Raw genomic sequence first — 13,772 nt, 5'->3', positions numbered from 1 at the left:
GGGCATTGGAGAGGACACTTAAAGATCTAAGTTTTATCGTTGGTCCCAAGAATCAGGGGCACCCAGATTCACCTGTGGACTCACTAGCAGGAGGAATGAACATAGTGCGATTCAAGTTGTGAACAAAGCACAAGAAGCAAGATCACTAGATGAGGCTTCTATAGACAAATGTCTCCAAATTGGAGGCAAAAGCCAAGAGAATGTAAGTTCGACAGGTGCAGGGACTTGTTTGTTGCCACTGCACCACCTACAAGAGTGTAACTCATAGTCTGTGGTCAATAAATCTTTATTTTAGAAATGAATGATTTTGCAAGCTTGTTCTACCTGTCTTTCTTAATAACCCACTGGTTATTATATATATAAATGTTATGGTAATAGAAGCACTGACCAGGAATAGTGTACTGTAATGTAATAATGTAATGTAGAATATGACTTAAGCTATGTGACATTTTTTCCTAAGCTAGAACTATCTTACTTGGAGTGGGAGTTTTAGAGATTTTATATTGTCAGTTCCCATTTTTACCAAAATACTATCTTGAGGTTAATAAAATGTCCCTGGAGTCTACAAGTGATGCTGTTCTCTTTCTTCAACATGTTAGCTCAATACCTAAGCTGTACTGCTGCTAACAGGGTCAGGCACACCTTGTTTCATGGGTTATTTCCTGTATTTCCCCTTTGTTTTCATTTCTGACTTAATTCCTCTCTGGTATTTTTACTCACTCTCTATATTGGCTTCCTCTCTGCAGCCTAAAACTATGCTCAGGGGCCGCCCCCAGCCCTCACCCCAGCTTGAAACAGGAGGGTTTAGCATCTGGCTCTAGGATGCAAGAGTACTCGGCACTTATTGTTTGTTCTTGGCCTTTGGGGCTCTGGTTGAAATAGACTGAGAGCATCCCTCTTTAACACTGTGTCACATTTTGTTAAAACTCTGTTCTACTTGTGAGACTTTATCTTATGCCCTGCTGTATTTCGAGAGCCTATACCGTACCTACCACAGAGAAGACACTCTCATCGAATGAATAAAAAGGACTTCAACTGTTAGTGCTACCCTTCCTTTACTATCATTTTTTTTAAAGAAATTCATAGAAGAAAAGAGCTAAATGGCAAATAAACTATGAAAAGATGCCCAATCTTACTAATGCTCAGGGAAATGCAAACTGAAATAATGATTAGTTACCGCATCATCACCATCAGGTTGGCTAAAACTAAAAAGTCTGACGATATAAGAATCTGTATGGAAAAATAAGAATTCTCGTACACTGCTTATAGGATTACAAATTGTTATACTCTGAAGGATAATTAAGTAATAGAAAATAACAGTGTATTTAGTCTATAACTCAGCAATTCCACTTCTAAGTATATACTTTCAAATTATTCCACATGTGCCTAAGGAATTATGAAGAAAGGTGTTCAATAAAGCATTGTTTATAAGAGCAAAAAAATGGTGACCTAAACATCCATCAGTAGGGAACTAAATTTTTTTTTGAATTTTATTTTATTTTTTTATACAGCAGGTTCTTATTAGTTATCTATTTTATACATATTAGTGTATATACGTCAATCCCAATCTCCCAATTCATCCCACCACCACCACCCACCCCCGCAAGAGAGAACTAAATTAAGGCATATTATTCATACAGTGGAATGCAACATAGCAACTGAAAAGAGTGAAATAAGTTTACATATATCAATATGGAAAAATTTCCTTTAAAAGTTGATGCATAAGCCAATTACAAAGTGTTATGTACCCTACAATGCCATTTATGTAAAATTTTAAAACCAAAGACCATTTATTCATTGTTTATGTAAACAAGTGCATGTAGGAGTGCATTAAAACCTTCAAAGGAAGATTGCACACCAACTTCAAGATAATGGCTACCTCTGAAATTAGTACAAGAGGATCTCAATTGTATGTGTAGCGTTTCATTAAAAAAAAAAAGATCTGAAACAAAAAAAATTTTTTTGCAAATTTTTACTTTTACAACATGAAGGGATACAGAATCACCACATACTGAATATCTGAATTTGTCTTTCTCTCAAGGCCTTGAAAAATTGAAGTTCAACGCTAAACCTGACTTGGAGGAAGTAGATAGTGGTAAAAATAAAAATGTAAATGAACAAAAAGCAAAGTCTATATTTTGGCTCATGAAAATTAAAGTCTAAGAAGTTTTAAATAAAACCTCAAAAACCTGTATCTGCCTGTGGTCTTGCTTTCATGACCATCTTGTATTATTTATAAAGTAATATCATCTAAGGTACTAGGTATTATGGCTTGTATTGTGCTGGTGCTCTTTGTGGGTAGATTTCTGGGGTTTCTTTTTCTTTTCAAATAATCAGCAATGTGTCTGTTGATACTATCTGAAGGTATCATGTGAACTTAATACTAAAATGAAAATACCAAGTCAAGAAAAAAATCAAGAAGGCCCATAAGGTGCTATACAACCTTGCTCACCTAACAGAATTATCTAATTTTCAAACTCATGTATTCTCTTAAAGCCCACATGAAATGGAAGAACAATGAATTTTATTATGGGGTAATACTTTAACCTAAACTGGAATAAGATTTAACTTCTGAAAGGGAGGTTTCTGAAGCTTTATATACCATTGTGATATAAATAACACTTTTAAACCCATGGTTTGATAGAGCAATATAGCTAAAAGGTTGACAGAAGAAAGAAAATTGGGCAGCTTAAAAAAGAAAATGAACTAAAAAGTTTTCAGAAATAGGGAAAGACTTAAATGTAAACTGAAAACATCAATGTGAACTAGTGACTTAAAAAATATTTAAAATGATTTTTCTTTACCCTGTCCCTAAAGGGGCCAAAACAGCCTCTGGTATCATCCTGCCTAAAAACAGTACTCCTCTACACCTCCGATTTTGGTATCTAGTACTATTTCTCACAGAAATGAACCAATGCTGCCAGGATGGTAGCTGATTCCAAGTCTTGGAGCAGGGCCCAAAACCAAAGTCAGTCGAAACAGTATTACCAAGAAGCAAAGATGCCTTCCAAGATGTTCACGCTAGCTCTAAGAAGGGAAAAGAACCCTGGCAGGCCCACTGATGAGCCTGCCAGGGTCATGAGATTTTGAGCCTTTAGTCATCATCACCTCCACAACTAATTAAATGAAATTAGCTGAGACGAAATAAGGCATAAATCCGTAAGTCCATGATGATATGAAGAGAGGCATGCAGAAGATTCGAATAATGTTTACAGAAAATGCATTCTACTGATCTACCCACTCAAGTTTTAATCAACAACAAAGAATATAATTAGATTTTTTTCTTTTCGTGTGTAAAACTAACAGTATCAGCCAATTGTGATTGACATCTATTTTACTAAAAGAAGTCAAGATCTCTCCGTGCCTCTTGAAAAGGATAAAATTTACATATGGAACATGTAATTGTCATTTGCTGTTTTAACTTTGCTATCAAGGACACTATGTATCAAGGCTACAACCCATCTTAAATGTGGTTGGTAATGGGATTATGACTGTATCTCACCATGACCAGTTGTTTCTGTCCCAAGCAGGTTATAAGAGGACATGCAATCTAAAATTTAAACAAATATATTTTATAAAACCTTACTTTCAAAAAAATTTTTTACTTATTTAAAAAGTTTGTTTCTAGGTGTTTATTTAGAAAGATGTGTTAGATCTTTCTGTATCTTATTCCTTTCAAAACAGAAAAAGAAACAAATTGTTTTCGTTTCTTTGCTTTTGTTTATTTTTCTAAAGTAGAGCTAAGGAGGAAACAGTTTCTCTCCCTCTACTTTATTTTTTTTTAATTTTTATCTTATTTTGGATTATAGTTGATTAACAATGTTGTGTTAGTTTCAGGTGTACAGCAGAGTGATTCAGTTATACATATACATGTATCTGTTCTTTTTCAAATTCTTTTCCCATTTAGGTTATTACAGAGTATTGAGCAGAGTTCCCTGTGCTATACAGTAGGCCCTTGTTGGTTACCTATTTTAAATATAGCAGTGTGTACATGTCAGTCACAAACTCCCAATCCATCCCTCCCCCCACCCTTCCCCCCTGGTAACCATAAATTCGTTCTCTAAGTCTGGGAGTCTGTTTCTGTTTTGTAAATAAGCTTGTTCATATCATTTTCTTTTAGATTCCACATGTAACCGATATCATATGATATTTGTCTTTCTCTTTCTGACTTACTTTGCTTAGTATGATAATCTCCAGGTCCATCCATGTTGCTGCAAATGGTATCATTCTTTTTAATGGCTGAGCAATATTCCATTGTATATATGTACCACATCTTCTTTTTCCATTCAACTCTCCCTCTGCTTTCAATGCCGTTCATTGCCCATTATTGTCTAGTCCATTATTAGGGCTCTAGTACATCTACTCTCGTACTCTTGCTAACAAAGGCACCCAGGATCAAGCAAGAAAAGGGGATGTCTTACTTGACATCAATCTTAAAGTTTTGATATGTCTAGTTTTTATTAGTGGTATGTGACTACTATTCATAGATTTCACAAATCCCTCTTGAACCCACATAAAAAATTTATGCCTACACCATTACTTGAAATTAATTAAGTCCCATAATTATCTTCTTTTTATTTGTCCTAAACTTATCCTAATCTTATCAAAGGTTGCCTGTCTTTCTAGAATACTAGAATTTCTTGAGCAAGCCTGTGCTCAGCTTAACCAGGGCCTTTTAAGATTAAGGGCCATTGATCCTTTTGGCCTAATCTCCTTCATCAGGGCTGCCATCTCTTCCCTCAGTCTAGTGGATCTTCTCTGGCTAGTCTTTAGTTCCATTATGTCCCTTCTAAGATGTGACTGCCAAAACTGCACATAGGACTCCTGGTGAGGAAACACCACAGATCTACACAAGGTAAGATAACCATCGGTTTGCCTTCAGTAACTCTCAATGATGAGCAATGTTATGGTCGGATTTTTATCATTATCAGAGTCCTAAGCTGCTGTTCTCTATACCCATAATAATCAACAAGTGTCTTTTCTGAGTTACAGTTCTAAATTATTTAGAACTATTTTAGATTCCTTTTAAACATTTCATTGCCCAGACTTCCCTGGTGGTGCAGTGGTTAAGAATCTGCCTGCCAATGCAGGGGACATGGGTTCGAGCCCTGGTCCAGGAAGATCCCACATGCCACGGAGCAACTAAGCCCACGTGCCATGACTACTGAGCCTATGCTCTAGAACCTGTGAGCCACAACTATTGAGCCCGCGTGCCACAACTACTGAAGCCCATGCACCTAGAGCCCATGCTCCACAACAAGAGAAGCCACCGCAATAAGAAGCCCACGCACCGCAACGAAGAGCAGCCCCCGCTCACCACAACTAGAGAAAGCCTGCGTCCAGCAACGAAGACCAAACGCAGCCAAAAATAAATAAATAAAAATTAAAACAAACAAACAAACAAAAACCATTTCATTGCCTATTTTAAAACCAGTCTACAACTTTTCCTGTTGTTCAGGAACACAAATTTTTAAGACCTTCTTGTTATCTAGATCTAGCATTTGTGGCTCTTCTCTCTCTGAAAGATTTTTCATAAGTTATTTCTCCAGTTCTATATAAAGATGCTAAGTAATTCCAGTCCTAGCTTTGATCTCAAAGACCTCATCAACCATTTACACTTCTTTATCTATGAAATCACCCTTAAATCCCTACACTTCGTTTCCTCTTTCCAGATCCCTTCTCCTTCTTCCAATTCTGTAGTTATTTAGCAGATCACTCATTAATTCAAGAAATAGTTACTGGCATCTACTCAGTGGTAGGCACAATAATAGGTGTTAGGAATATGATGATGAAAACATAGGGTCCCTGCCTTAAAGAATTTCAGGCTATGCTACATTCATTGGTGCATCTTTATTTACTTGCCTATTTTACTCCTTAGAAACACTAGTCAGGCACAATTCCTTTTTTCATAAATCATTTGTTTTTCCCCTAAAAGAACATTATTTATGTTCTTGATTATAGAATTCAATGAATTACCCATGCAAGGATGGAACTGAGTCACTTGTACATTCTCAAATCTTTTTAGGTCTGCACTGCCCAATTCAGTAGCCATTAGTCCCATGTGGCTAATTTTAAATTAATTACAATGAAATAAGATTAAAAATTCAGTTCCTCAGTTTCACTAGCTACATTTCAAGTGCTTAATAGCCACATGTGGCTACTGGCTACCATATTGGGCAGCACAGATTTAGACCATTTCCATCATCACAGAAAGTTTTATTAGACAGTACTTTTTGGACAGTTCTTATGTAAGGGGTCACACAGTGGTCACATGTAAAAACAGGTTACACATTTTGGCAAACAATCACTGTCTTCCTCAATACTCATGTGATGCCACCTAGCACTAGAATAAGTTACATTCTTTTTGTCATTGAGGTCTAAACTAAAATACTGACCTGTATGGAATAGGGTTTTAATTGTAACATAAGACAAAATAATCACTCCTTTTTATGCCTTCTTAGTAACAGAATATATGACTGGGAATGTATAATGAAAGTACCTAAGTAATAGCAATAATGCAATAAATAATCAATTCAACATGGGAAACATCTTAAAGAATCTTACCCTCCTTCACTTTCCGCTTCCTCTGAACTATTACTTGTTGCTGAACTTTGAACTGTGGCAAGCCTTCTTTTTCTAGCTCTGTGCTGAGGACTTATCTTGTGAACAGTTATCTTCCCTCCAAGTTCACCTTGGATATATTCCTCCAGCTTTGGAATGGCTTCTTTAAGAACTCTGATTTCCTCTTTGAGTTCTTCCATATTTGTCAGTAATTCATTTAACTTCTCCAATATCTGAAGTTGCCTTCCTTGAAAGATCGCTGTTGTTCCTTGGCCATTAGGCATTTCATCTTGCAAAGGCATCAAATCAAGTGAATTACCCAGAGAAAGAAATTTAGGTAAATCCATTGCTGTCCTTGGTTTACGAACCTTGTGGTACCACAGAAGCAGCAAGCTGATTCCAGTAGTTCCCACCATGATGCCAAGTATCATTTCTTTGTTTGTGGAACGAGGCATTTCCTGGTTTTTGTTTCTAAAATTAAAAGTATAAATGTAAATGAACATTGTTTCTGTCTTTCCCAAGACAAAAATATTAGGGCTTTTTCAATCAACAAAAACCAAGTCTACCTCATCACAAAAAAATTTAATAACACTTGATAAATCACAAACTAAAATAAACTATGAGTAATTGCCTCTATAATGTATGTGGCTGGGTAGAAATACTACCTTTATGGATATTACTGACAACCAGTGTAAAGTATCAACTTTAATTCAGAATTTGTATCCTACTTCTGATCTGAAATTTACTCTTTATCATGTATTTTTAAAGGGTATGGTAGAGGTAAAAGCATCATTATAAATTTCTGAGAAAAACTATTTAAGAATTCAAATTATGCTTAACTGTGTCTGAACCTTTTATTTGTATAAAATTAACTAGTGTGCTAATGTCTGGGTTTTATCTAATGTTTAAGGAAAGCCCAAGAAAAAGCTCTTCCTTGGCATCTAGTTAACATTTTGTACTCCAATTCAGAGTGATAAACATTTTTAAATGGGCTTTGAGATATAAAATATACAAAGAGTTTTGGCAAGTTTGTAACCACCTCATCTCTTTTATTCAACATGGAAAGCAGAGATGCTAATGTATGTGCAGGCTTTACCTCCTTTCTTCTTCTGACCTGGAATTCTTCTGCTTCTTACATTTCTATTTCTGTCTGAGGTCTTAATGTTTTTATTTTCTTTCAAATGTTCACTTACTTTTAAAGTAACAAAAAAGTAATTTCTTTGACTCCTTTCTCCTTCTGAACTTTCACCATTTTGCATCAAAGACCCAGGCTTTAGGCTACATGGGCCTAAGCTTCCATATAAACTTATAAACTTCCATATAAACATAAACTTGTTGCATATAAACTTAGCTACTTTGACAAAATGCACCATAATCTTTCTTTACTTCATCCCCTCTTCACTAGTTTTATTGCTTATCGCTGTTCTTAAAGAAGGCCACTAAAGGAAAACAATAATATAAATCCCCCTTTCTTTCTGAGACTTTAAAATGGCAATGAGTATATAAATACAATGATAAACTTTTGTAATGAGAGTAAAATACAATAAGGCTTTTACACAGACTTTGAAGTTTCCAAAATTGTTTTCCCATCAATTTTCCCTATTTTATAAACAGGTAAACACCTGTATTAAATTTTGTTTGCAACTTGGGAGAAATGATACAAATAATGGTAAACTGTCTGTTACAGGAAATTAAATTTGCAAATATTTCGGTTTGTTTTTCCTGACACTTTCTCAAGGAGCAAATTATTATAGCACTGCCACCCTTAATCTCTGATAAAAGGGAAACAAAGAGGAAAGTACTATGATCTCCCCAGGTTTCCAGTTGGAGGCAATTTCTGGGCTATGTGGCACAGGGAAGGGAAAACCAAACAGAGCCTGGTAATCTCACTGAGTTGAACAGAGATCAGAGTTCAGAGAAACTGAAGCACCCAGAATTTGTGCCCACTTAGTACTGAAGATGAGGGACTTATGCAGTGAAAGAGTTGCAGAAATATGCATAGGGCTATTCTTGAGTCTTTTTTTTTTTTTAATTTTAAAAATTATTTATTTATTTATTTATTTCGGCTGTGCCAGGTCTTAGTTGCAGCACGCGGGATCTTGGTTGTGGCATGCAGGATCTTTAGTTGTGGCATCTGGGATCATTAGTTGCAGCATGTGGTGTCCTTTTAGTTGCGGCCTATGGAATCTTTAGTTGTGACATGCAAACTCTTGGTTGTGGCATGCATGTGGGATCTAGTTCCCTGACCAAGGATTGAACCCGGGCCCCCTGCATTGGGAATGTGGAGTCTTAGCCACTGGACCACCAGGGAAGTCCCTCTCCTTGCATCTTTAATTGAATACCAATCCGTACATGCATAGAGTGAAACCCCACTGAGCCAGGCAAAAAACAATTTCAAGGGAAAGAACAATTACCAGGGAGCTGTAAGCTGAACTATTCCTAAAGATTACACAGAACTGGTAAGTGTTCAAGTGTTTACCATCCAGAGTGTAGAGTGTGTATGAGTTACTTGCGACTTTCAGTAGAGGCTTCAGAAGGGTAATGGCTTGCTAATGCAGCTAAATTAACACTAGAGTTAAGGCTATTTAGACCTGCTCTAAAATAGATTAAAAATGAGCCTTCAAAGGATCAAACTGATTCACAAGTAATTTAACTGCCTTCAGTAGAAAGTCCAACACTCTTTATAGGAATAGAAAAAATCCAGAACTCAACAACATAAAATCACAATGTTGACCATCTAATCAAAAATTACTAGACATGTAAAAAAGCAGGAAAATGACAGAGGTGATATAATTAGCAGATAAGGGTTTTAAAACAACTATTACAGATATTTACGTTCATTATTTAATAAATATTAAAAATATGCTAAAGGAAAACATAAACATGATGAGGAAAGTTATAGAAGGCATTAAGCAGAACCAAATAGAACCTCTAAAGATAAAAAATAAAATAACTGAAATAAAATTTTACTAAATGAGATTAACAGCAGAGAAACACTACAGGAAAAAAAAAATATCAGTAAACCCAAAGACACAGCAATAGAAACCATCTGCTATAGACTACATATTTGTGTCCCCCCAAATTCATATGTTGAAATCCTAATCCCCAAGGTGATAGTATTGGATGGAGTCCCTTTAGGAGGCAGAGCCCTCATAAATAGGATTAGGGCCCTTATAAAGAGACCCCAGAGAGATCCCTTGTTCCTTCCACCACATAAAGTTACAGCAAGAAGGTGCCAGCTATGAACCAGGAAGCAGGCCCCCACAAGACAGTGAATCTGCCAGTGCCTTGATCTTGGATTTCTTAGCCTCCAGAATGATGAGAAATAAATTTCTGTTGTATATAAGCCAAGAGTCCACAAGATTTTGTTATAGCAGTCCAAATGGACTAAGACGTCATCCGAAATGAAGCACACAGATTTTCAAAAAAGACTAAAAAACAAACAAACAAAAAACCAAGTAGAGCCTACAGGGTAATATCAAGCAGTCTAAAACATATATAGTTAAAGGGAAGAAAAGGAGGGGTAACAAAAAAAATTTGAAGGAAAAATGGCTAAAAAAATTCCAAGTTGGACAAAATCTATAAACCCAGAGATCCAAGAAGGTCAACATAATCCAAGAGGAATAAACTAAGAAAACCAAACCATGGCAAAACATTATTAAAATGCTGAAAACCAGTGATAAAGAAATCTGAAGAGCAGCCAGTGATGGGAAAAAAAGACATATTATGTACAGAAAAAAAAAGATAAGATTACAGCAGACACTGTCTCCAAGGCATCACCTCAGAAACTATTCAAGCAAGAAGACAACAGAGTGACATCTTTAAAGTGCTGAAAGAAACTGTCAACTTGCATTTCTACACCCAGTAAAATATTTTTCAAAAATGAGGGTAAAATAGTGAATTTTTTAAACAAAGAAAAGTTGAGAGAATCCATTACCAGCAGCCATTCACTACAAGAAATGCTAACAGAGGTTCTTCAGGCAGAAGGAAAATAATAACACATAGAAACTTGGATCTATACAAAGGATGAAAAGCACCAGTAGTGGCAAACATGTGGCAAAATATAAAAATCATTTTTCTCATTTTAAGATTTATTCATAAAATATTTGCTTATTACAGCAAAAATGACAATAACATATCATGAGGTTTTTATCATATGTAGAAGTAAGAAAGTAGGACAACAATAGCCCAAAGGATGGGAAGGGAAAAAGAGAATATACTGTTGTAAGGGTCCTAAGTTATAAAGCAGTGTTATAATAAAGATCCACAGTTGTCACAGCAAAGGAAACCATAAAAAAGACGAAAAGACAACCTCCAGAATGGGAGAAAATATTTGCAAACGAAGCCACTGACAAAGGATTAAGCTCCAAAATATACAAACAGCTCATACAGCTCAATATTAAAAAAACAAACAACCCAATCCAAAAATGGGCAGAAGACCTAAGCAGACATTTCTCCAAAGAAGACATACTGATGGCTAACAGGCACATGAAAAGATCCTCAACATCACTGATCATTAGAGAAATGCAAATCAAAACCACAATGAGGTATCACCTCACACCGGTCAGAATGGTCATCCTCAAAAAATCTACAAACAATAAATGCTGGAGAGGGTGTGGAGGAAAGGGAACCCTCTTACACTGTTGGTGGGAATGTAAATTGATACAGCCACTATGGAGAACAGTATGGAGGTTCCTTAAATAGCTAAAAATAGAACTACCATATTGAAATATGACTTCAGAACTGAGAAAATCAACTGGGAAAAAAACTAAAATCAATGGAGCAGGTATTTGTTTTAAATAATCACAATTAGAGAATAATAGCTCAAGCTATGTTTGAGTTTTATATCAGTATAAAATGAATGTGCTTCTAAGCCAATAATTTGTAAAATGCCACTCATTAAAAATAGTAGTAGAGAAGAGTAATACATCAGAACACCTGCTTGCCTGCAGAATTTCAAAGGTTATATTATATTACATCATTTACATAACTTTAATACATTTAATTATCACATTAGTAGTAGACACTTGTACTTTAGTATAAAAACACAGTAATTTAAAAATATATTGACTAGGGAATTCCCTAGTGGTCCAGTGGTTAGGACTCAGTGCTTTCACTGCTGGGGCCCTGGTCAATCCCTGGTCAGGGAAGTAAGATCCCATGGCATAAAGAAAGAAAGAAAGAAGGAGAGAGAGAGGGAGGGAGAGAGAGAAGGAAGGAAGGAAGGAAGGAAGGAAGAAAGAAAGATTGATTCTTGGTTTAAAAAAAAAAAAGTATATATATATAGACTAGATAATCAGATACTAAGTATTATTCCTGTCACATTTCAATTTGTAAGGTGCTAATAATAATGTAAAATAATAGACATTATTTTATTATAAATTATTGGCATCTAAAATTAATGGGTAATACATAATTAAAGGTTGTTTGCAGAGAAGAGAATTAAGAATTCTGCTGAAATAGTAAATCATCAAAATGTTGACTCTACTGAAATTTCTACATTAAAATTCGTTTGTAGAGCCTGTCATAAGACATTAACTTCAGAAAACATTTAATTTTCATGTTCTAGTTTTAATTAAAATTAATTTTTAGAAATGGAAATTATGCTTTACCAAGTGACTTACAATGCTTTCAGCAATATTTAGCATATATATTCACTTAATTCATCAGCAGATTCGTAGGGGGAAATACATAAAATATAGAACTCTGATAAACTCGGAAGATGGATGAAAATTTTTGCAAGGGTAAAGGCACAGTATGGGCTATAAACGATCCTGCGTTTTAAGTTTCCCAAGGGAATTGCTCTGAGCCCTTGAATTAGCGATTAGATTCTCCACAGCGACCTGGATAACTTGATACTTTCTAAGTGAATTCTAATACTCATATTTCTTTCGGTTTTCATTTTTTTTTCCTATTTTATAATTTCTTTTTCATTTAGGGCTCCCTGATGTTTGGCTTATTTGCAAATGTTTGTCCCACTGAAAATCTAGCCTTCATTTTGTGTAAAACAGGTGGAGAATCTGATCAAAACAAAGCAAAACAAAACAAAAACGTGTGCTTAAGTTTCAAAGGTAAGAAAGACCCAGGGAGCCCAGGTGAGAAGCGAGCAAGTGTCTCCGGCAGAAACTCATCGGGGTTCGCAGGGACCCGCCGGGCCGAGGCAGCACGCTGCCCGCTCCCCACGCACCCCACGCCGGGCGCCCGCGCGGAAATACTGGCGACCTCCGGGGTTGAAACTTCCCAGGCACCGGCTGGGCGAGGGTTGCGCCAGGGTAAACTTCTGCAAGCCGGCTCTGCCGCCCGGAGGAGGATGCCCCCCAGGCTTGCGGCCGCCTAGAGGACGCCCGCACGACCCGGAAGTGCGGTGGCCGCCGCCGGAAGTGCTGCCTCGATCCTCGGCCGCGTCCCACCCTGGACAGCCGAGATGCCCGTTGCTCACCTGCGCAGCACCAGTTCTCGCCGCGCCGGCCTCTCTGCTGTCGGACACCGGGGACCTGCCGACGGGGCGGCTGGGAGCGAAGCGGCGGGCGGACAGTAGTCCCAGAGCCAGCGGGTCCAGAGGTCCGGCGCCGCGGCCGTCTCGTCCTGACCCAGATAGCCGAGGCGCCGGGGGAGGAGCCCGCGCCGCTCGCCCCACGGTTCCCGCCTCTTCCCGCCGGGCGGTCAACTCACCGGGGCGGGCGTCCTGAGCACCTTTTACAAACGGAGACAAGTGCGCTCCGCCGGGCGCCTTGGCCCGCACCGGAGTTTGCCGCCCGGTTGCCGCCTCCCTCAGAGCTCGTCTCCCCGCCTCGACCACCGCGCCCTGGCTCAGGGCCAGCGCGCCCGGCCCGGCGGGAGGCTCGGCGCGCGCTTCCTGCCTCCAGCGCGCTTTCTCCCATCACTGCCGCTCCCGAAACCCACCCTCCCTTCGGTTTTCCCGCCCCAAACCCACCCCCCGCCCTAGATTCACCCTTCTTCTGTGCCCCTTTCTATACACAACCTTGAACCCTCCGTACGACAGAGTCAAACGCGGACGTCTTGCATCAATTACTAATCAAGTTATCCTAAGTTCACTTTAACTCACTTTCTCTTTTAATGAGCTAAATCCCCAGCCTCGCCGTCCCCCCCTCAACCCCACCACCATTCAGAGTTGCCTTTAGGCGGAAACCACTATCTTCTCAGATGCTTAACATTCGAGATTTTACCCAGCTTCGCTTTCTGTGGTTTGT

The 13,772-nt window shown here is 38.0% G+C and overlaps 1 protein-coding gene across 2 annotated transcripts in view; it reads right to left on the bottom strand.

Annotated features, from left to right (window-relative positions):
- Positions 1–13,321, bottom strand: part of RMDN2 (regulator of microtubule dynamics 2) — an 86,103-nt gene extending 72,782 nt beyond the window's left edge. Inside the window, exons 1-2 of one of the 2 annotated variants that reach the window (XM_061211109.1) lie at positions 13,001–13,321; positions 6,565–7,032 (exon numbers count right to left, since the gene is read on the bottom strand). In XM_061211109.1, coding sequence (XP_061067092.1) covers positions 6,565–7,016 — 452 coding nt within the window. In that variant the 5' untranslated portion in view covers positions 7,017–7,032; positions 13,001–13,321. Of the gene's footprint in view, positions 1–6,564; positions 7,033–12,748; positions 12,895–13,000 lie in introns of those variants that run through there. The other variant, XM_061211110.1, reaches the window with a different exon arrangement.
- Positions 13,322–13,772: the final 451 nt, after the last annotated feature.

This window comes from Eubalaena glacialis, chromosome 14 (assembly GCF_028564815.1).
Source record: "Eubalaena glacialis isolate mEubGla1 chromosome 14, mEubGla1.1.hap2.+ XY, whole genome shotgun sequence".
Lineage (NCBI taxonomy): Eukaryota > Metazoa > Chordata > Mammalia > Artiodactyla > Balaenidae > Eubalaena > Eubalaena glacialis.
This window is presented reverse-complemented; position numbering and strand designations above follow the sequence as displayed.